Source organism: Glandiceps talaboti, chromosome 20 (genome assembly GCF_964340395.1).
Source record: "Glandiceps talaboti chromosome 20, keGlaTala1.1, whole genome shotgun sequence".
In the NCBI taxonomy this organism is placed as follows: Eukaryota; Metazoa; Hemichordata; class Enteropneusta; family Spengelidae; genus Glandiceps; species Glandiceps talaboti.
In genome coordinates this window covers 4,225,753-4,248,872 of record NC_135568.1, presented here as the reverse complement: position 1 = coordinate 4,248,872, position 23,120 = coordinate 4,225,753, and the positions used below count along the sequence as shown (strand labels likewise).

Sequence of the window (23,120 nt, the reverse complement as noted above, 5' to 3'; positions counted from 1 at the left end):
TCAATGTTTTATGGATAACATACAGTGGATTAATTTACACAACACAAATTATGGTCTCACATTTCAAAGCAAAGTTACATTTATTGATTTTAACCTAGCACAGGAAATGTATGAGATAGAGCTTAATTATTTACATGGATTCAATCCTAATGGGTTAGCATGCACAGTCAAGATAAGTCTTCATATAAAGACATTGTTCCCAACATTTCAACTTAGTAACTCATATTCTGATTCTTTTTTATGACAGATATGGCCACCAAACGGTCATTATCGCAATGTGCATACATGGGCTACTGTATCTGACATTTGTGCTAGGTTTGGTTGGAATGAACCCATCCATACCAGAGCTGTCCATGTGCACTAATTTGGCTATTTGAATAGATAGCTCATTGTAGATAAAATGGGTGCAGATAGTTAAATCAGGTCTCTATCTATTCAGCTTCCAGAGTTAGTACATAAAACACGAATTTTTGCAGTAAATATTCAGCCATTATCACTAAGGTAACATGTGGAATCATTGTTAATCACACGTAATCAAATTATGTACCTTGACATTTCATTATATGTGGAAGTGACAGATGTATGTGCAGACTGTGGCCTGACATAGTGAATACCTGTGTTCACCCAGTCCATTTACAAATTATTTCCTTGTACATGCAATAACAACTTTTCACATGTTTTTTACCTGCAAACACAGACCTGGTTTATGGTTTTCGATATTGTTTTTCCAGTAGGGAAACACAGTAAAGTTATTTTAATCATTGGGCTAAAAAGTGTTACCATGGAAACCTCAAGGAATGATCAATCATGGTGCCATTAGCAAGTATGTGTAAATTACTAGTCTGTAAGGTACACCATGACAGACACCCTCAGATATCGGTCAACCCCTAACGACACAAGGCATCTTACAGTCTAGTGAACTACCCCATAGAAAGATAATGGTTTGACATCAATAAAACAATAACATTCTATATCCTACACACAGTGTAAGCTACATGTAAGATATGCCATGTCTTTCTGCCCTTACTGGCCTCTGATGTGTGAGGACGCCCTGTCACAACATACCTTATAGACTAAGGGTAGCCATATTATTTTTAAAAAAATCACATTTTGCCAACCAAAATGCACATCAATGATGCAATCATTTTCATTTGAACAATTTCCCAACTAGACATCCAAAGTAATATCTCCACCAAATATCAAGGAAATTGGGTTTTTTTTAGGAGTCATACTACAACATGTTATTTTTTTTCGGAAAATCAGGTCAGTTTCATCAAATGTTGAAAAAATATTCTTTCAGCATTTGTACTTTGTAATATATTGGGAGGTGGTCACTATACTTGTTTCCATGGGAACAATTCAAGTAAAGAAGTAATCAAAACTCACAAAATTGTGCTTACTCATGTAAATATTGTCAACAATTCAATTCTCGTTTCTTTAATGAGATGTCACACAGGACTGGCATGAGACTTTTCTTTCGTTACCTTCAAAACAATTTTTTCACTTTTCATAACATAAAGTCAAATCAATTTATACATTATTTAAAATTATATGAAAATATAATCAATACGCATTACTTACTCGTATTACATAATAAAGAAATACAAATTATACAATATAACAAAACAGACTGAAGCAACTACAACAATCTCTCATTTTATAAAAGTAACACAATTATGTGTTGAACACTAATAAGGAATACATGTACTAGTTTAATACATGTACGTAATCACCCTACATATTTCAAACTCAAAAATATCAGTGATTTTACCATTTCTTTGGGGATATATAAACAATAAGTTTACCACTGCCTCACACATGAATGTCTTTGGCTAGTTGTTTATGGTCACAGTATTTCAAAACTCGATCACAAATTGAAGCTTTATATAAAAGTTCATGAAATGAAAATAGCCGATGTTTACAGATGATATACGATGGCTCTAAGGAAGCAAGAACTGGATTTCTTTTTCTATAATGTGCATGTATAGGAACAAATGCACCATAAAAGTGGACAAATAGCTACTTTTCAAAACTACTGGCACAGTGTACAATAGAAGTTGTTTTGTTTACATTCTTTCATTGCTGCACTCCCCTATTAAAGGGGCACAAGCTGAGTTTATATGTTTTGGGATGTAAGTTTTTTCCTACATATTTTAAAGGTACTCACAATATTCTATTAACTGCTGTATACTTAACCATCACTTGTAACTGACTGAACTCAAAGATGGTACTATACTGGTACTAGGATATAACTTATAAACGATACAATGATGTCATTTATTATACGTATAAAAAATGTACAGCAACTCCCTACTATGCAATCAACAGTTCTAACAAAGTCAGAACACAAATTGTAATGTCATAGAAGGAATGCTTTGACATTAATATTATACTAGAATAGTTAATCAGGTTTTATGAAAGTATTTTCACATAAGCAAAACGCTTACAAACTCAGCTTGTGCCACTTTAAGCTTACAACGATATGTGCTGGTAAGCAAAGGTAAATAAAAAATATATACAACACCTATGAATTGTATCAACAGCAACAACGACAATAGGCCATTCCAGACTACAAACAGAAAATTGAGAATACAGCGCCCTCGCTCAAATTGGGGGTATCACCTCATAGTACCATTTCTTAAGAGCTTTGTCCCATGGTATTCTGTAGAAGTGTACATCAGGGATGTTTTTTCGTATTGTTCAGACATTGAGGAAAGTAGCAGTGCTCTAGCTATGATTAACCAAGTAACCTATACCATGTATACCCCAAGGTAGACAGGAAGTACAGCAAAGCTGTAGCAAATGTTGAAAAGGCCTATTGGCTGCTTAGCTGAGATCTTACTTATTAACAGAAAGTGGCTTAAAGTTACCTTTTGGCTGGCTAGTATGTATAAAGAGTCATCTCTCTTGCTATATAATGTGTAGACATGTTTTACCCTATGTCTATTCATATAAATATATCTTGCAACTAACCTGTAGAGTTTACAAAACATAGTGTTATACACGTATAAATAGATGATACATATTTCATACGTCCAAACATTTAGTAACAAATTGCAGACAGCAGACAAATAGTACATTCTGTATAAATGGCAAGAAATGTTTTATCATACAAAATGTAAGAGAAATTTGATTTCACAGTGGTCACACTACATCATCAGTACTTATGCAATATAGCTGTTTTTGAACTTTCTAACACGATAATGTACTTTTTAGTTATTTTTAATATTCCATCTACAACTGTGTGTGATACTCGGAGATATTTCACATGGATTGTTGAACTGCACATACTGGCTCTTGAAATTTACATTTTAGGCCTAAAAAAATTGCTTGGTTCCAGTTACCCGACCCCACCTAGTTTTTCACTGCTGACCCTGAACTTTTTTTTTTTTTACATATTCGAGAAAAAATTAAATTAAATTGTGAATATTGTAAAGTGTTGTGAGAAATAGCGGATATGGAAACTGAACTTTAAAAGACAATATAAAACTGTTCTTCCAATCTGTAATGGCTGTACATCCGATGAGAAGAAACCAATAATACAAAGACCATATGGAAACAACGGAAAACACCGGAACTAGACAATCAGGCATGAAGGAAAAAAAATCAAAAATCAAAATCTACCTACCCCACCTATTCTACAATTGAGCGTAATCGGAACCACTCAATTTTTTTTAAGGCCTTACCAATCACATGGTATGTTTAGATTTGACTGACAAGTAAAAGATAACTTTCATTCGGTGGGGAAAAATAAGTTTGCGTTTCCATGACGTCAGAAAATAGTGTAGGTAGGTTTGGATTTTATATTCTTTTTCTTATTGAAAAATACCCCTTCTGTGATACTTTGATGAAATATGTACAGGCATCACTGGGGAAAGAAACACGTGTTTTATTGTGTAAAAAAAAAATGTTTAAGATCAGCGGTTTAAACTAAGGTTGGTCAGGTTATCGGAAACACACAATTTTTTTCATTTTGCCTTAGACAGAATAGGGAATTTGCAAACCCGCCATCTTGAATGTTGCATCATGGGATATATGATGATAAATATGAATCAGTCAGTATTGTCAACAATTGTGTTACATTGTTTGTAAACACAAATAATCTAGTTATGGTTACCCTGACCATTGCAGGTGCTTTATTCTATAGCTCCAGATGAGGTAATATTATAACTACCCATAGTCCTTTGCATCTGAGCATGCTCAGTCTGGATTGAAAGTTCCATATTGCAGAGCTACTTGTGTAGAGCAACATGCTCAATAATTACACATTTGTTTTGAAATACAGAGCTAATGTTTTAGAGTAAAATGCTCAAACTTTAAGTTGAAAATTAGCGAAATTTGGTTGTAAAATCAACAAGTAAATTACTTTTTCTAAAGAGATTCGATTCAAAGTAACCATATAAATTAGTCTACTTTGGTTTGTCTTTCATTGTCCACAATGGATCCAGAAGACTCAGGGGATCACCAGGATTTTTCTCTGTTCCTAAAACATTTTGTCTCTTATCAAAATCCACTTTGCTAGTTTTCTGATGTTTTGGACTGGTGCTGAGGGTGAAATTATTAGGGTCTAAGTTATCCAGGATAGATGGCGATGCACTGTCACTCCGTTCTTTTCGACCATTCTGAACACCTTGACTTTCTGCAATAGGATGTAGATTAGATGCACCTGGAGGTAGCGATGATGTACTTGATAATGAATCTAGGGAGTCATGACTTCCCATGATTTGGTTAACATCATGTGGTTGTGGTATGCGATCTCTACTTGGAGAACAAGGATAGCTTAAGTTGCCCTGACTACCATGAGATTCTTGGGAATTCGACCGTGATAGGCTTTTATGTATCACCTGATCACTACTTAAACTTTGATTGGATGGTGGTGGTGGTATGACATCACTTTGGATTTGGTGTAACTGATTGGTTGCCTCAGTCACGTCACCAAAAGGTTCTTCGTGCTGTTGGAATATGTTGTTTGAGCCAATATTCTCACTGGGAGGTTGTTCCAATGGTTTTGGTTTTACTGTCATCTGGGATATTTTAGATTGGATGTCTTGAAGTGAGTTAGTTCCCATGATGAAATCAAATGTATGCTTGCCCTGTGACTGTTGATCTATGCCCGGCGTGACAGGCTTTCTTATGAATATCCCTCCTGTCAACAAAAATATTAATATATTATTTAATATGTACCAGTGATTATTTGGACCACTGAGCACACACTATTGGTATTTGTACTGCAGTGCAATACAGAAAACATTATTGCATACCTGTATGCAAATGATATGGAAACGAGTGCATGATAGTTCATGAAATTGCTGTATCATTTGTGTACAGTGCATGGATTGTTGCTGTTTTAGATAAACATATGTAAATAACAGAACACCACACTATGTGATTGCCAGTGTGTCCAATCAGGAGTATTTGCCATCATGCTTGCAGTGTTTTCAGCTGCAGTTTGACTTGCTATGCTCCCGAAAGCATGACCACATAGAACCCCCATTCCCTCCCCCCTGGCTAGCATTTGTGCAAATCTTCAAAGTATACCACAACGTCAGTCACACATGATGGTGTTTTGTCATATTATTCATCTATGATGAATGCTGAAATTAAGTAAATACTAGGAAATTAATAATCATATCACATAAATTATTTATACTTACTTTTTGATAGAAATTTTTCAGCATAAAAAAGGACACCTTCATAACAGAATTTCAGCTGATCCTAATAAAGAAAACAAGCCATGTACAAAACATAAATACCATACATGTAATGACAGGTAAACAACTAAACCATAAGGCAAAAAAAAACAAAAAAACTGTTTCTGGTCAGGACATTTTGTCTAAAGTGATGCGATGAGATGATTTTTTTTCCTCAACAAACCTGTCATGCAATCTACTATTTATGGCAGTTACTGGTTTTTATTTTGTACTTTAGAGCAAGTGTGTGGGTGTGTGTGTGTTGGGGATGGGGGGGGGGGGGGGTCTCAGATGTCATTTTGTGATTCTACAGTCTTAAGCCACATGTAGTTTTCAAGACTAATTTTTACTAATTACCAGACTGGTACATTGTGTTCATGTACAAGAAGACATTTTAGTCATTACTTATTTTTACTATTTACCAGACTGGTACATAGTGTTCATGTACAAGAAGGCACTTAAGTCTTACTTATTTTATCACTTTTCTTGTCAAGCAAAATAAGCAAAAAGTCTGTATAGGTACAATTTCCAGGTTTACAGTATGTAGTAACTCACTAAACATACATTATACATGTACCATGCAACCATCCAGGTTTAACAAAAAATATGGAATATGGAATATGTACTCTGGTCGTTTTACATCACGACAATACTTGTCTACATTGTATGTTACGACAACGTGTCTACATCATTGGTTTAGCTGTGAATGAAATATGAGTCAAAATGCTCAAAATTGCCATGATTGCTTTCCATGATTTGTACAAAATATTATTGCTGATGATATAATATTATTCTCCAATATTTTTCTTCATTCAGCCAGATACTCGTGACCAAAGGGTTGTCACATAATAGTGACAAGGACCCCTTAGGTTACTTGTATTTCCTTGGCTGAACAAAGAAAAATATTGAGGAATAATATCTAATTGTATGAATTAGGGATCAGATACATTTCCTGTGTAAATATTGGAATTGTCTGATGGTTTTGTATGATTATCCAAAGTGTCTAATCTTTTATGCTGTTTGCACAGTTTCCTTTTATTGACTAAGAGCGCAATATATATTTGACTACTGTTCATGAGTACATAAGTAAATACAAAGGACAGGCAGTATGAGAAGTGATTAGTTGGTTGACATTTCCTCAGGTTGTCTTCTTCTAATAAGCACCCTGAATGACTCATTAAAGCTAGAAACTACACCGACTAGACTCTCTTACAGTCCTCGGGGCTTCACATCGCTAAAAGGGTTGTTTTGTATATACCGATGTACTGCATAATTGTACTTGAATGTCCTTGTACTGTACACCCTCATCGATCACATCAGGCTAACCATTCTTTGACGCCATGTTACTGCGACGCTCGGTGTTATCGCAATGCTTTGCAGTTATACGTCAATGAAAGTTATCCATATGTGATCGATGAGGGTGCACAGTACAAGGATATTCGAGTACAATTATGCAGTAGATATCAATACATACAAAACAACCCTTTCAGTGATGCGAAGATCCGGCGACTGTAAGGGAGTCCATACACCAGCACGCTTTATAGGACATGTACACTTTGTTATAATCAAAAATTCTGTGATATAGATAATACTCGGTTATCGGTTACGGATTACAATATCCAACTACAAAATGTATAATGGCTGTGTGACTGTCTATGAAATTTTGTACACTACTGACTACATTAAACCCAACAATCATTGAAAACAAAATCCCGAGGTCGGAATATTAAATACGAGTTCCACAGAAATTCCCACTAGCAATTCAAAATAAAATAATTCATAATTATTAGGCAAGTATTAAAAAAATACAAGGTGCTAGCGGAAGGTATCAAAGTGAATTAAACCCTTGACCTAGTTTACTATGGATGTTGAAGAAAGCATGAGGTTAGAGTGTGACTCCCTATCTAGTCTTATCATGTTACTTGTTATTTCTCTTATATTTGATACATTTGGGGAAATTTTTATAATTTAACATACCTTTTGTTGTATCATGTACTTTCGTTGGTTTCTCATATATTTGATAAGTTTAGGGATATTAATAATACCATTACCAGCTTGTATTTCCATCATGGCAGCATACAATAAACAGAAAACAGCAGACCTGTCTACGCCAGCACTATGAAATACATAAACACAAATAAACTCTTAAAGTGGCCATATGGATGAGGTTTGGGTATTTCTTTTGGATTTCTAATTTACAAAACAGTTATATCATGGCTTCCTATTAATATGAAACAACATTGACTAAGTCTGTGATTGTAACTCAATTCATTGCAATAAGCTCAGAAGTGTGTAAACAGTTTGTTATTGTACGTACAATAACAAAGATTTTACACTGATTGTAACATGGATTGTATGCTCCCCGTGAAGTTGCCATTCTGATCCGAGCCAGAGGTAATAATAAAAGCACTTTAAGCATGGCATGGGAAAGTGCTATATAAGAACCCAACATTATTATTATTATTACTATTATTATTTATCAATCTTCTGCAATTTATTGAGTTACAACCAAGTATTTGGGATATGTTTTCATATTGATTTTTCAAGCAGCAAGTCATGGTAAAATTGATTTATAAATTAAAAATCCAAGCCAATCCTCATCCATATGGCCATTTTAATCCACACATATAGAAATTGTGTTAAAAGCCTAATTTGGACTAGGATCAAAATTTAGGGATGAAAACAGTTGTATGGGGTAGAACTATGGAAAGAGTTGGTCCTGAGGAAATGTTATACTTATGGTGCGGACCGTGCCATTGAATCGTTAGCACTACATGTAATATAAAGAGTGGGATTGAATCATGGGCCTTTAAAGCAAAGATATGATATGTGTGTGTGTATGTGTGTAACTGGGGGATGTGTGTGTGTGTGTGTGTGTGTGTGTGTGTGTGTGTGTGTGTGTGTGTGTGTGTGTGTGTGTGCGTGCGTGTATCAGATTTCTGTACACCTCAGCATATATAAAACTTCAAAGTTGAGCAAGAGTCACGACATACCTGCAATGTACAACAATTGGTATTTTCAAACTCCGCTGTGATTGGTAATAGTTATGTACTTCACTTATAAAAGATATTAAGCCATTTGCATTTTCTGGTAGCCCGCTGTGAAATAAAAACAAACAACTCAATGAGATGTTTTAAGAATCATAATAAGAATTCTCAAAAAGCAAATCTCACTATCTGTATTTTCGAAGTTTTTTAGGCTCACAGATAAAACTTTGACATAGATCTCAATTATTCTATTTTCAGTTTCTTGTATAATGGTTAACGATCACAATGGAAGGTTCCACGACACAGCAAGAAAGGAAGCCTCAAAAGCTTACTAGATAATTAGATGTTATTCCCCAATATTTTTCTTCGTTCAGAAAAGGAAAATATGAGTGACCTAAGGGGTCTTTGTCACTACAAGTTGCTAGACTCATAGTGACAACCCTTGGGTCATGAGTATTTTCCAGCTGAATGAAGAAAAATATTGGAGAGTAACATAATTGTACTAGCGCTAATAATATCAAAAGAAAAATCAGGGATAATAATGGCAATTTTGAACGTTTTGACTCATATTTCGAACACAGCAGAACCAATGACGTGGACGCATAATATATATACTCCATATTTTTTTGTTCAACTTGGCTCATGCATGGTATAATCCCTCTTATACCACATACAATCCAAGATATTGTCCTTGAACAGAAAAGCATGGATTATTTACCATGGTCATTTTACGTCATAACAATCACAAGAAAAGATACTTACTGTTCAGGCCATGTTGTAAACTGTAAATGAATTATTGATCTGCTTTGACGATGCTCTTTGTGTGTAATATTTAGTCTTCTTTCTGTCCAATTTGAAGACAGTCTGGTACTTTGAAGATTCAGAAGTATCGACCCACACGTCATTGTTTGACCTCGTTCAGTTGGCCAGTATAAGTTGTATTTCTGAATACAAAAATATTAACGCTGACTTATGGTATACGTAAATTGATTTGTATTGTTTGACCACGTTCAGTTGGCCAGTACAAGTTGTACTTCTGAATACAAAAATATAAACGCTGACTTATGGTATACGTAAATTGATTAGTATAAACTTTATAAAATACATTTCATGCCCAATTTGCCATTTTATGACCTCCGTGATCCACATCTAGAAATGTCAAGAGGTTTGCAGAAAAACTATTCCCATCACATGAAAACTTAATACCTTTTAAATATCTTAAGTCAAAATGAACATATTTTATCTTTTTGTTGTTGTTGTTGATGTATTGCGGGAATTAAATACACAACATTTGAATGGCACGTTTATAAGTATATGTTAATTTATTTAAATATGTACATTTGAACCTTGGCTGCTAGAGTGACGTTAACAGTGTATAAGTAGCATACTGAGCTGACAAATATACTATATTTGGACATTACATAACTGCTCCAATAAACACTAACTTTATGAGGGACTGTGTTATTGGTTAGAATTTTGTGATTGATTAACAAAGGCATGATGTTAATGATTGTGTGGGTGGCTGTGGATGAATTTTAAATTACATCTCAGGACTTGTAAAAGCAATAGGTTTGACTATACTGTGAGTGAAGGTATAAATCATAATGATATTGTATAGGAACTAGACTAAATCACATTGTGACACTACCATTTACTTGACACATTTTGCAATCCGTTCCCTTTTCATCAGCTGGCAAAAATGTTTACAAATTGATGACATGACAGTTGCAATAAAACTTTTGTTCTCTAATCATAAACTAACCTTGTTTGCTTCATCATAAGAGAGTAGCATAGCAACAACAGAAATCTGGTGTTCGTAGATCATCATCCAGAAATCATTGATAGAGGCAGGTACTGGTGACTGGGCAACGATGAACCTTGGAGATGACGGAGTTAGATCGTCTAAACAACTAGCATTGATGTAATCATCATCTTTGGATGTGATTGTCACCCTGCAGTGATCATCTGAAGAGTAAGTGTTCATACAGAATGAATAAATAGGTTGGAGAAAGAAAAACCATTCCTAAATACTAACACAGATTATCATTTACACTCTGTTAATTCATGTTAATTACTTCAGTCTGCTGATGAAGTCCTTAGTGAGAGGACGAAAGCTTCAGACACAGCTTTCCAAGAGTCAGTTGTGTTGGAAATTGAAAAGTTTAAACTTAACAAGAAAAAGATAATGTATGATAATATCCCTAAAAATGAACATTGCAAGATAATACATGTATCAGAAATGGTACCCTTCTGTGAGTACAATGACATCAAAAACTATTCCAAATACATGTTGTGACAATAGTTTGGGTTTGCATCTTTGTTAGTAAACCAAGACTTTAACTGCTTGAGTAGTATATTAACTTACATGGCATAATATCTGGGTTTCTGTTCTTTAGAGAGTAACACCTGGCAATGGAAATAGAATACTGCTTTGTCTCCTTCTGTTGACAGTCAGATAAGTCCTAGTGACAGACAAGAAATTAATCACTACAAAGTGTAATGCCTGTCATGTATATGGTATACTATGAGTGATACTTTCATGGGTATACAATGTACGTAGCAAATAACATAACATATATAACTTGAGATTTCACCGCGCATCAGAGTGTGCTCATACATTTGTACTATTAGTATTTGAACTGAAGTATAAAACTGAAAACAATATGCAATGCTGAATATATCATTGTATACCTGTATACAAATAAACACACTGTTCTTCCATTTACACAAAATCACATCGATGTACAGTTGTACTTTTTGAAAATTGCAGTCTCTGATAACATCTACACAACCTCATGATACATGATGCAATCTCTTCCAGGGACTGCACTCAACTCAAAGAGGGTTTAAATATCTTGGATCCTATATAGCTGACAGCAACAAGGACTTCATGTCTCACAAAGGTCAAGCATGGAATGCCTGCAACAAGTTACATACCATCTGGAAGTCCAACATAACCAGGTCAACAAAGATAGCATTTTTCAGAGCAAATGTAGAACCCATACTCTTTATATGGTTCAGAGACTTGGACTATGAAGGAAGAATTACAAGACCGACTTGATGGTACATGATGATGATGACGATGACGACGATGACGACGACAACGACAATGATGATACACATACTTGAGCATCAGTCTAGGCATTTGTATGCACTTATGCTTTTGAATCACCTTACTTGTGTAAATACCCCATGTATACCACACTGGCACTCGTGTCAAACAACAGAGATCAGGGTTGTATGGAAAGTGAAGTCTATGCAACATCGTTATAATTGAAACAACCTTTGGTTTTTTCCTTTGATAACGTCGCTCAGTTAGTGCCATGGCGCCGATTTATTGAGTTTGTAGTATTTTTTTTGAGACTGTCATTGCAACTTTGTATTACTATAGGTGATGACATTTTACACAGTAGTCAAAACAAATGTTGATATCAAATCTTTACTCATGACCTGTTTACTAAACACAACAACCTTGTGGCGATTGGATAACTTATTAGTGAATCCAATGAGAATGATACACTGTAACATACTTAGCTCATAATTATGATACATGTGAAAAATCTTTTCAACGACGGATTCAGTATTAAAATGGTATACTAAAAGAGTAAAAGCAAACCAATGATGATTGGTTCAATTATAACAATGTTGCATTGACTACACTTTCCATACAACCAAACCTTGGTTGTATGGTTCTGTCATATCATATATTTGTGGACTGGCAATGCAACAAATTAGATCAAAAACTGTCACTGTGTGCAGTATTTGACCACCTATGGGTTAATTCTTACCTTCCATTCTCTGTCCAGTATAGTGGGACCACTTAGTGTCTGCTTATTTAGTGTATCTACATGCTTCTCAAACCTTTCAACCTCTTCTAGAAAGTGATCAAGAACATCCTTGTTTTCATATGGATCAACTTTCACTGGTGGTGGTGCTGGCATTTCTTCAAAAGATGCAGCACCTCTACTACCTCTGTCAGGAGGGACTACATTTGGAACTAGTGCTGGTGGCTGTTGTGTTAAAGTGTTCTTGCCATCAGGACTTGTTGACAGCAGATCAGGAGATGGTTTTGTAATACTGTCGGCTTTAATGGGTTGAATAGTTGGCTGGGGAAGCCTTTCTTGTTCTCTGGCAAAATCAGGTACTGTCTGAGATGGCTGAGGTTGTTGGAATTGAGCAGGCTGCTGCTGTTGTGGATATACAGGCTGTCCTTGCGGCTGAAGAGGGGCTTGCTGCTGGAATTGAGGATAAGTCCCTTGTGGTGGCTGAGAGGGATGTGTTGCATTACTTGGTTGGAAAGACTGTGGTGGTGGTGGTGGTGTTGAGCTTGGCTGGTAAGGAGTCTGAGTTTGCTGTACTTGTGGTAAAGCCTGCGATGATGGATTAACTTGAGTGGGAACTTGTTGCTGCTGGTAGGGTTGGTGTTTTGGCGAATAATGCTGCTGAGGAGATTGGCTGTAATATTGTTGTTGTTGTTGGGTTACTGGCTGTTGAGATGCCTGTATCTGCTGAGGTCCTTGTTGAGAAGCTTGCTGTTGTTGAGTTGGTTGTTGTTGTTGTTGTTGTTGTTGTTGTTGTTGTTGTTGTTGTGGCCACTGTTGTTGACCCGATTGCTGCTGCTGCTGCTGTTTTTGGGGTGGTTGCTGTTGTTGAATCCACTGGGATTGAGTAGATTGTTGTTGCTGTTGGTTCTGTGGCCACTGTTGTTGATTGAACTGTTGTTGTGACCACTGTTGCTGCTGTTGTGGTGTTGCCAATTGTTTTCCAGGTTGTTGTGATTGTTGAGACCACTGTTGTGGGGGTTGTTGTGATTGAGATGTTTGTGGTCCAGGCTGTTGCTGTAATGGTTGTTGGGAGGGGTTCCACTGCTGTTGACCAGCAACCTGCTGTGGCTGCTGCTGCCAGTTTTGTTGTGGATATTGGCCTTGTTGGTGGTGCCCTGAAGCTGGAGACTGGATTTGTGGTTGTGCCTGTGATGTTGGCTGGTGTTGGTTTTGTGGATAACCTTGTGTGTGCTGTGGTGAACCATGTGGTGAGTAATGTACATCAGAAGTTGGAAGTCTTGGCCTGTGTTGGGGAGATTGATTGTGAGGATACTGCCCTTGTTGAGGTAATGCTTGAGGCCTTACCACTGGCTGAACTAAGCCTGGCTGTTGATTTGGCTTCTGAAATTGCTCTGGTTGATGTTGTGGGTACGACTGAGGTTGTGGCTCACTTTGTTGTGGAGGTGTTTGTATTCTAGCCTCTGAGAATTGCTGTGGCTGATGTACAGGTTGCTGAGGATAGCCTTGATGTAGTGACTGTGGTTGTTGCTGTTGCTGCCACTGTGACTGACTCCACGGTTGCTGTGGTGCACCAGGTTGCTGCTTCTGCTGTGGATGCATATGTGGGTATGACTGCTGTTGTTCAGGAGGAATACCTTGTGATGGGTAGGACACTCCTGCTGGGTGACCCTGTGAGGTAACATCGTGACCAGAATGTTGTGGTCCTTGCTGTTTGGGAGTTGAAATAGGTGTTTGTAAACTATTCACAGTACCAGAACCCTGTGGTGGATAAGGCTGGTTGATGCCTGTACTATCTGGTGGTATATTTTGTTGATTGCTCGGTAGAACATCAATGTTTCGCTGACCTTGTTGGTAACTTCCTGTGTGAGGGTAAGAATGCTGGCCTGATCCTGAAGTAGGAATGTTTGAACTTGGCAAATACCCCTGTGAAGATACTGACATGTTCCTTGACATATCCTGGGTGACATTACCAGTAGGTTGGCTGTATGGCTGAGATTGAGGTGTCTGTGATGTAATTGGTGGGGTGCTAGATCTGGATACAACAGGTGTAAAACCCTTTGGCACAGACGATTGCTGGCTATATGGTGCTTGATTTGTATTAGGGTACTGACTAGCTCCAGAATAGTTACCATAACCTGGCTGTGGTGCAACTTGGCCTGCTGATGGTATGCCTGACTGGGCTCCCATTCCAGATGTATTTGGAGGTTGCTGATGCTGATAGGGTGCATTGTGATGTACTGGTTGAGCGTTGCCTGCAGCTATACCATCTCTTTGAATGTTAATCACATCTGGTGCAACAGGCTGGATATGTTGTGGACTAGAATGAAGACTGCTTGGTTGAGAGCCACTCTGATCATGGGGTACACCTGGCTGCATTGGTGGTACACAAGGTTGCATCGGTGGTACACCTGGTTGCATCGGTGGTACACCTGGTTGCATTGGTGGTACACCTGGTTGCATCGGTGGCTGTACCTGTGTCGATGAGGGCACTGATGATGGTGGTTTGGCAGATAATTGCCCTTGTGGTGGCTGTGATGGTAATGAAGATGAGGGTGGAGGTTGTCGTGGTAATGATTGAGATACAGGTGGCTGTACAGGTTGCTGTCCTTGTAGTGGTGGTGGCATTGGTTGCTGCTGTTGAGATGGATAGGGAACACCACCGCTGTCTAAGGTTTGTTGAATACCAGTAGTTGGCGCATATGATGAAGGAGGCATATTGCCTGGATGGGAAGAGGTTGGCACATCCTGGATTTTACGCGCAGCTATAGCAGCTTGTATATTCCCTTTGCCAAGCATGGATGGATCTATTATGTCTGACAATTTCAATCCTGATGGAACACTAGATGAAGAAGGTGGCATTCCCATTCTTGATGCTCCAGACAATTGCTGTCCTGGTAGAGAATGTGAGGAATATCCTGCTGGCATTCCTTCCACCTCAGTTGGTAATGATCCATACTGTTGTAGATTGTTTGGATAACTACCATCAACACCAGGGTAGCCAGCTGCTCTGCCAGCCATCCCATCACCCATCGGATGCATAGTACCTGCAGCGATGGCAGCTTGGATGTTTCCTTTGCCAAGCATAGATGGATCTATGATATCAGATAATTTCAATCCAGCAGGTTTGCCAGGTTGACTTGTGTTTGTTGGCATGGCTGGTTTTGGTGCACTGGGTCTAGTTGGTACTGTAAAGGAAAGACAACAGTTTTAAAAGCCCACATTGCCTTAGGATTATATTTACAATGTAGATATTAATTAAAAGTTGTCTGGCAGAGCTATAGATAAAGCTGATCCACAACAAAAGAATAATCCTACGTAATCCTTATGGCTCCATTGGTAAGATAACACTAATATAATGACCAGGGACTGAGATATAGCCCTTTAAGATTATATTTATACAGTAACTAATCATTTATCGCATGACACAAACATTTTTGCAAACAGTACTTTGTTTTCTTCACACGTGACCAGTATCCTTTACAAATAAACTTATCTTACCATCACCAAGTTAAAGAGTATTAACTTAAAGCATCAGTGATCTTCCTAATTTTTAGAGACAGTATCATCTACAAACTTATGCACACTGTTAGACACAAAATAACAACCTTTAGGAGATACAGCATACCCATATGCCTACACAGTATTTATGACATTCAGAAAAAAACTTCAAGAATGGGTACACAGCAAGCTTTCCTTTAACTTTATCATTGCCATTTAATATACTTGTAGCTGATAATGATATTTCCCTATTCATCAATATATGTGATAAAGAGCAGATTTTTCAGCACCTTAAACAAGAGTTTTAATGTGCATCACTGATTAGACAATATTCTGATCACAGTAATTTCTAATTAATGATGATGGTTATTAGAGTGATTTGACTCTTCACCTTTCTTGGGAAGTTTGTTCAAAAAGTGCTGTCTTTCCTCTTCATGGACTTTGATAATTCCCTTGACTCTTGCCAGTAGTTTGTTTACACCTGTCTCCAGTTTCTTGTAGAATTCAATCCCTTTCCTTGATTTTTGTTGCAAGTCGTCATATGCATCAAATGAAGCGATCAAAGCCTGGATCATTTCTTCTCTCCTGTATAAACAAACACATCATTTTGTTTATACATCACCTGTCACAAATCATGCACTTTGATTGGCCAAGAGGCATTATATGTCACCTGTCATCAATCTCACATTCCAATTGGTCAAAAAGCCTTATATGTCATATGTCATCAACCTTACTTTCTGATTGGTTAAAAAGCTTTAGATGTTGTCACCTGTCATCAATCTCATATTCTGATTGGTCAAGAGGCTACATCGTCATATCTTTTAATGAAGGGTGCTCTTTTGTACACTGTGTCATTCATCATCCCAATTCCCTCGTCAGCAAATCTCAGAAATAACCAGAAATTCAGAACACTTTGAGTGCAAATATTTTATAAAATATGACTGCAAACAATCTGGCAACTGAATCATATGTTTGGTGTCACTGGGAGAAATTAGAAGAATACTATCTCAGAAGGACGAATGTATGAAATGATCAACACACACTGTAAACCACACTCTGTGTCACAATACTTGTATGCACCATGAACTGTGTAATACTACATGTATGTGTTCAATCTCAGGACGAATGTATGAAATAACCAACACACATTGTACAGCACAATCTGTGTAACAGAAAACTGTACATTTATGTGCACTCCATCTCAGAATGATGAATATATGGAAATGACCAACACACACGGTAAAGCACACTCTGTGCTACAGAACACAGTACTTGTATGCACCATGAACTGTGTGTGTGTATTATCATTTCATAATTTCACATCACATAAATTTCATTCGATTGCCAAGAAAAACCAAACTCTTTTTCACCACTATCGTTATTTCACTTGTAAACCATTGCCTTATGGATCTTAGTAGACATGAATATTCATTAGATGATCACTGAATATTCATGACTCCTTAGTGCGTACTTCCTTCAGATAAATAGCTTATCTATTGAATAATTCACTAGAGATAAACAAAGTACATGACTACAGTAGACATACTTTCTCTGTGTTTCTTCAGAAACTCTTCTAGTACTTGCATACTGGGCATTAGCTTCAGTCACGGCTTTCAGGATATTATCTTGGGCATTTAAGTTTTGCTGAATGTAAGTCCTCACAGTCTCATGTTTCTTGAGTTCATCTTGAAATAATTCCTGTCAAAATAGTAGAGTTGTACCAACAGTAATTATAAGTACATTTGTAGCTAATTAGTTCAAAAATTGCCAAGTTCATGTTAATCTATTTACAACTCAGCTCTATATTGAAGTCACCAACACAATGATATTGGTCTTTCTAACTCTTTATCATATGGACACACATGGCAAACAGACAAGTCAACATCTAAAAATACACCAAAACAACATGGCTTCCCATACCCAGCATGCACTTACCAGCCAGCCCCAATTACAACCTGTGAGGGTGCACTTCCCGGCAAACATGTCAGTATGCATTACTATATAGGTGAATGATGTGCTGTCTTAAAATAGGAAGTGCAAAACGAGCTTTATCTGCACTTTCCATGCTCTGGAGCGCTTGCTTGCCCACCAAGCTATTTCCATGGTTACATAGTTTGTTTCTTACCTGCATATTTGCATCTTCTCTGGTTACTATTATATTTGTAATATCGTCATTATTAATTTGATCACGGAATTGTTTTTCTAATGTTTTCCTTTGTGTTTTCATTTCTTCTATTTTACTGATTAGCAATTGTAATGTTTCTTCAATCTTCTTGTCTTCTGGACCTGCATAAATAATCAAATAGAAGTGTTTTTTGTTGGGGTATGGTCACCTTGGTGACAGTGCAGGGGAAAACCTTACATCGATTTCCATACCTTGCAGCATGATTTTTGCAGGCACACAACCTGCAACCAAATTACAATTCTGAATATTGACTTAAATTGACTTAATCACTACCCGGTACTTACTATCTGACACGTAATGAGCTGATGGTATAGTAGTCTGAAGTTCTTCCAATGGACCAGCCAGTAACTTCAAATTTCCAATGTGTACCATCATAGCTTTCCGGAGTTCTTCATTAGAACGACTTGCCTTGGAATGACCCTCTGCATACCTTGCAAGTTCTTTCTTGATCTCAGACATGATGAGAGGAGAGGGCCGCTGACCAAAGTCTTTCTGCAAATTCCAAAGACAAGAATCACCTTATTGATATAACAATACTTGTAATTTGCATTGTAACAGTACCTCTATCTATCTATCTGTCTGTCTGTCTGTCTGTCTGTCTGTCTATCTATCTATCTATCTATCTATCTATCTATCTATCTATCTATCTATCTACATTTGTATCTATCTATCTATCTATCTATCTATCTATCTATCTATCTATCTATCTATCTATCTATCTATCTATCTATCCACAATTCCACCCACCCATCCATCCATTCATCCTACTCATCTCTATGTCTCTTTCTGTCTGTCTGTCTGACCCCCCCCCCTTGAAATGGTACTTGTAAACTGCACTGCTACTGTACATTACTGTAACATTATAACAGTAACTGTACTTCACATTGTAATAGTACTTATAAATTGCAACATCACAGTGTGTGCGCACTGTAACAGTACATTGCTGTAATTTGCAACACTACTACTAGTACTAGTCACTTGCATTGTAACAGTACTCACTTGAAATTCTTCCTCTTTCTTATCTTCTTCTTGTATAAGTTCTTTCAACTGCCCAATACCATCATCCACATCTAAGACCACATTGGATAGTTCTTGCATAATTTCCACTAAATCTTTGATAGCATTGGGTTTGACACTGATGGCAGCACACTTCTCTAATAATGCTTGGGGTAATCTCTCTGGTTCCTTGCCATGTAACTTGAGTTGATCTAATTGTAAAGATTCTAAATACTGACTGCAAAAGAAAAATACAAAAGTATGTGAAGTATGTACTATATATTTACATACTGGTAATTGCTTTTTCAATGTACTGTCATTTTCACTGTTCATTAGAGATGTTTGTGATCAGAATGTTGTTTTATCAGTGGTGGACAATTAAACCTGGCTTTGAAGGTGCCACGGAAAATCATCTCCTTATCACATTTATACATCCTTTTACATACCATGTAAGTAAATATAAGAGTATTTCAAGCCATCTGTTGAACTGTATTGACTAGAATACTGTGTGTTCAATGTGTGTTTTGTGTAAGTTGTATCCTGCTAGTGTGATGTGGCCATGTGTGTCTGCAAGTGAGTTTATGTTTACTAGTGTTTGACGTATACATGTATGTGCCACCCTTTGGGATGCGTTTTCTAGCCCTGTGGCCTAAACTGGAGTCCGTTTTTTTCAAGCTGATGAGTCTAAAATGGAGTCCACTCGACAGTATTTTTTATTTTGCTTGGTCTAAAATGAGGTACATTGTCCTTTACCTAATCATAAATATGCCCTTAATTGCCCCCAACATGTTGCCTCCTGAGGGAAAAAAAATACTAGAATGAAAATTTATTTTACAATCCACTATTTCCTTTAACTACAAATGTATTTTGGACAAAGATATGACCTTCTAAAAACCTGTAATGGTCTAAAATGAAGTGCTGTTTTTTTGTGTGAAAATGGGTCTAAAATGGGGTCTGAGGTTGGCAGTATTGGCCTCACACTCCTACCAGAGATGGCCACTTGTACTGGCCTCAGGTTATTGCAACACCCATGAAGTCATAGTTTATTCCAAAATAACATACCAGGGTGGCTATACTTACTCTAACTGTTGATTTCTTTCTTCTATTTCTGTTGCAATTTCTCTCAATAATTTAGCTTTTTCCTCACTATACATTGATGAAGCTTCATGAGCTTCCATGGGAACAAGTTTCTTGAATATATCTGGACCAGCTACGCTTTCATCATATGGCTGAAAAGGCAAGGCTTTCACCAAAGAAGCACCTGTAAAATGACAAACAGGAATGTACATTTTCTGTGATCATGTCACTTTCAATAGTGATCATAATAAACAGCGCCACCTATCAGAGTAAACATGAGACAGACTCACATGTTTGAATCCTGTATCTCGGATTTACTACTATCTCACCCAGAACCATAAAGATAACATTGGATTATGCTTCTGTTCAGGACCAACTTTTCCTAAACTCTACCAGCAAAGCATGTTTACTCTTATAATGTTTCTTCCTAATTTGACATGGATCTCCGAGTATTATGTGGCATACATGTATTGTTTAGCAGTAAAGAACTACACAACGGTACACCAGGCCAATGTTTTTGCTACTTTTGTCCTCATTAATTTTTAAATAGAAATTACATTCAACTTTATTTTTGGTGACTGTACATGAAATAACAGAAACTGAACCAGATTTCTTCCATTCTCTCAAACAGCAGGATTCTACACTATGTTGCTACCATTGCCCTAAGGCCTAACAAAAAAAATTATGTTGTTCCCTATTACACCCAATTTCAGAATAGGTGGGTAGGCAGATTTTTTATTTTATTTTTTGCATATATATTTTTTTCATATGTGAATGTCTAGTTTGGGTAATTATGTTTTCCATTGTTTTCCATATGGTCTCTCTGTGTTATTGGTTTCTCCCCATCAGATGTACAGTCATTACATATTGGAAGAACAGTTTTATATTGTCTTTATAAGTTGATTTTCCGCATCCACTCTGTGAGACTTCACAACTTTTATTATTTTTTTCTTGAATAAGTAAATACAAGCCATTGAGAATGACATAGTCCCCGCTATGATTGGGTTTTAAGGAATTAGCACTACTCTGATCACGCAACAACACTTGTGAACCTAAATCAAACAGACTTAGATATGTTGTGTCTGCTTGTCGGACATGGAACATGCCTACAACAAGAAAGGATTGTTCGGGTATGGGGGATCATATCAATATGAAAATGGATATGCAAATGTATGTCATAGAACACTGTCCTAATACCAACTCTGAATGAGATCTGTTCAAGCATGTCTGAGTTATGGCTTTGGACATGGAAAATTCACAAACAAAATGGCTGCCAGGCAGCCATATTGGATCGTATCATGACGAAAATGGATATGCACATGTATGTCATAGAACACTGTCCTAATACCAACTTCGAATGAGATCTGTTCAAGCATGTCTGAGTTATGGCTTTGGACATGGAAAATTTGCAAACAAAATGGCTGCCAGGCAGCCATATTGGATCGTATCACAATGAAAATGGATATGCACATGTATGTCATAGAACACTGTCCTAATACCAACTTTGAATGAGATCTGTTCAAGCATGTCTGAGAAATGGCTTTGGACATGGAAAATTTGCAAACAAAATGGCTGCCAGGCAGCCATATTGGATTGTATCACAATGAAAATGGATATGCACATGTATGTCATAGAACACTGTCCTAATACCAACTTTAAATGAGATCTGTTCAAGCATGTCTAAGTTATGGCTTTGGACATGAAAATTCACAAACAAAATGGCTGCCAGGCGGCCATATTGGATCGTATCACAATGAAAATGGATATGCACATGTATGTCATAGAACACTGTCCTAATACCAACTTTGAATGAGATCTGTTCAAGCATGTCTGAGTTATGGCTTTGGACATGGAAAATTTGCAAACAAAATGGCTGCCAGGCAGCCATATTGGATTGTATCACAATGAAAATGGATATGCACATGTATGTCATAGAACACTGTCCTAATACCAACTTTAAATGAGATCTGTTCAAGCATGTCTAAGTTATGGCTTTGGACATGAAAATTCACAAACAAAATGGCTGCCAGGCGGCCATATTGGATCGTATCATGACAACAATGAATATGCACATATATGCCATAGAACACTGTCCTAATACCAACTCTGAATGAGATCTGTGTGAGCATGTCTGAGTTATGGCTTTAGACAGGGAAAATTCGCAAACAAAATGGCTGCTAGGCGGCCATATTGGATCGTATCATAAAACAAATTGACGTGCATATGTATGCCATAGCATGTTGCCCCTGTACCAAGTTTGAAAAAAATCGGTACAGGCATCTCCAAGAAACGGCTACGGACGGACGGACGGACGGACGGACGCACGGACGGACAGACGGAACCCAATCCATAAGTCCCCGTTCCGGACTTCGTCCGCGGGGACTAAAAATTTAGGGTCAGCATGAAAACTAGGTGAGGTTAGGTAACAAATTTTTTATTAGGCCTGAACACGAGATACTAGTAGGTCAAATATACAGTGGGGTGAGTACAAAGGTCATAACCCACTGTGCTATAAAGATACAACACTTATCAAAAGTTGACAAGCCAACTGTGATCATGGTATGCAAGGAATGTTTCAGGTTATATACGGTATCTGTATGCCATATATCTGATAGAAATCAGTGATTGTGGACAGAGCAGTAAAAGATAAAATGTATACATTTTAGACAAATCTGACTTGCATTCCTCTCTCATCAAGGAATTCAATGTACAGGAAATTCTAGTCATGATGCCTGTCTTTCTATACCAGGGAATCTAACCCTAACCAACTAAATGTAATTACGGTGACAGGTTGCTTTAGAAATCTATCGTGTCCTGTTGCATGGCCAACTTGTCAACACATGTATAACTTTATATTATTTTCGTAACTTAAGTGTGGAAATTGTATGTGTATCAATTTTTC

The 23,120-nt window shown here is 37.1% G+C and overlaps 1 protein-coding gene across 1 annotated transcript in view; it reads right to left on the bottom strand.

Moving 5' to 3' along the window:
• LOC144450983 (tyrosine-protein phosphatase non-receptor type 23-like) overlaps window positions 1–23,120 on the bottom strand; it is a 32,588-nt gene continuing 9,468 nt past the window's right edge. Inside the window, exons 9-22 of the mRNA XM_078141743.1 lie at window positions 20,222–20,402; window positions 19,145–19,379; window positions 18,430–18,637; window positions 18,086–18,246; window positions 17,507–17,658; window positions 16,352–16,545; window positions 12,466–15,647; window positions 11,043–11,139; window positions 10,440–10,642; window positions 9,440–9,621; window positions 8,684–8,788; window positions 7,668–7,806; window positions 5,655–5,715; window positions 1–5,146 (exon numbers count right to left, since the gene is read on the bottom strand). Coding sequence (XP_077997869.1) covers window positions 4,410–5,146; window positions 5,655–5,715; window positions 7,668–7,806; window positions 8,684–8,788; window positions 9,440–9,621; window positions 10,440–10,642; window positions 11,043–11,139; window positions 12,466–15,647; window positions 16,352–16,545; window positions 17,507–17,658; window positions 18,086–18,246; window positions 18,430–18,637; window positions 19,145–19,379; window positions 20,222–20,402 — 5,837 coding nt within the window. The 3' untranslated portion in view covers window positions 1–4,409. The remainder of the gene's footprint in view (window positions 5,147–5,654; window positions 5,716–7,667; window positions 7,807–8,683; window positions 8,789–9,439; window positions 9,622–10,439; window positions 10,643–11,042; window positions 11,140–12,465; window positions 15,648–16,351; window positions 16,546–17,506; window positions 17,659–18,085; window positions 18,247–18,429; window positions 18,638–19,144; window positions 19,380–20,221; window positions 20,403–23,120) is intronic.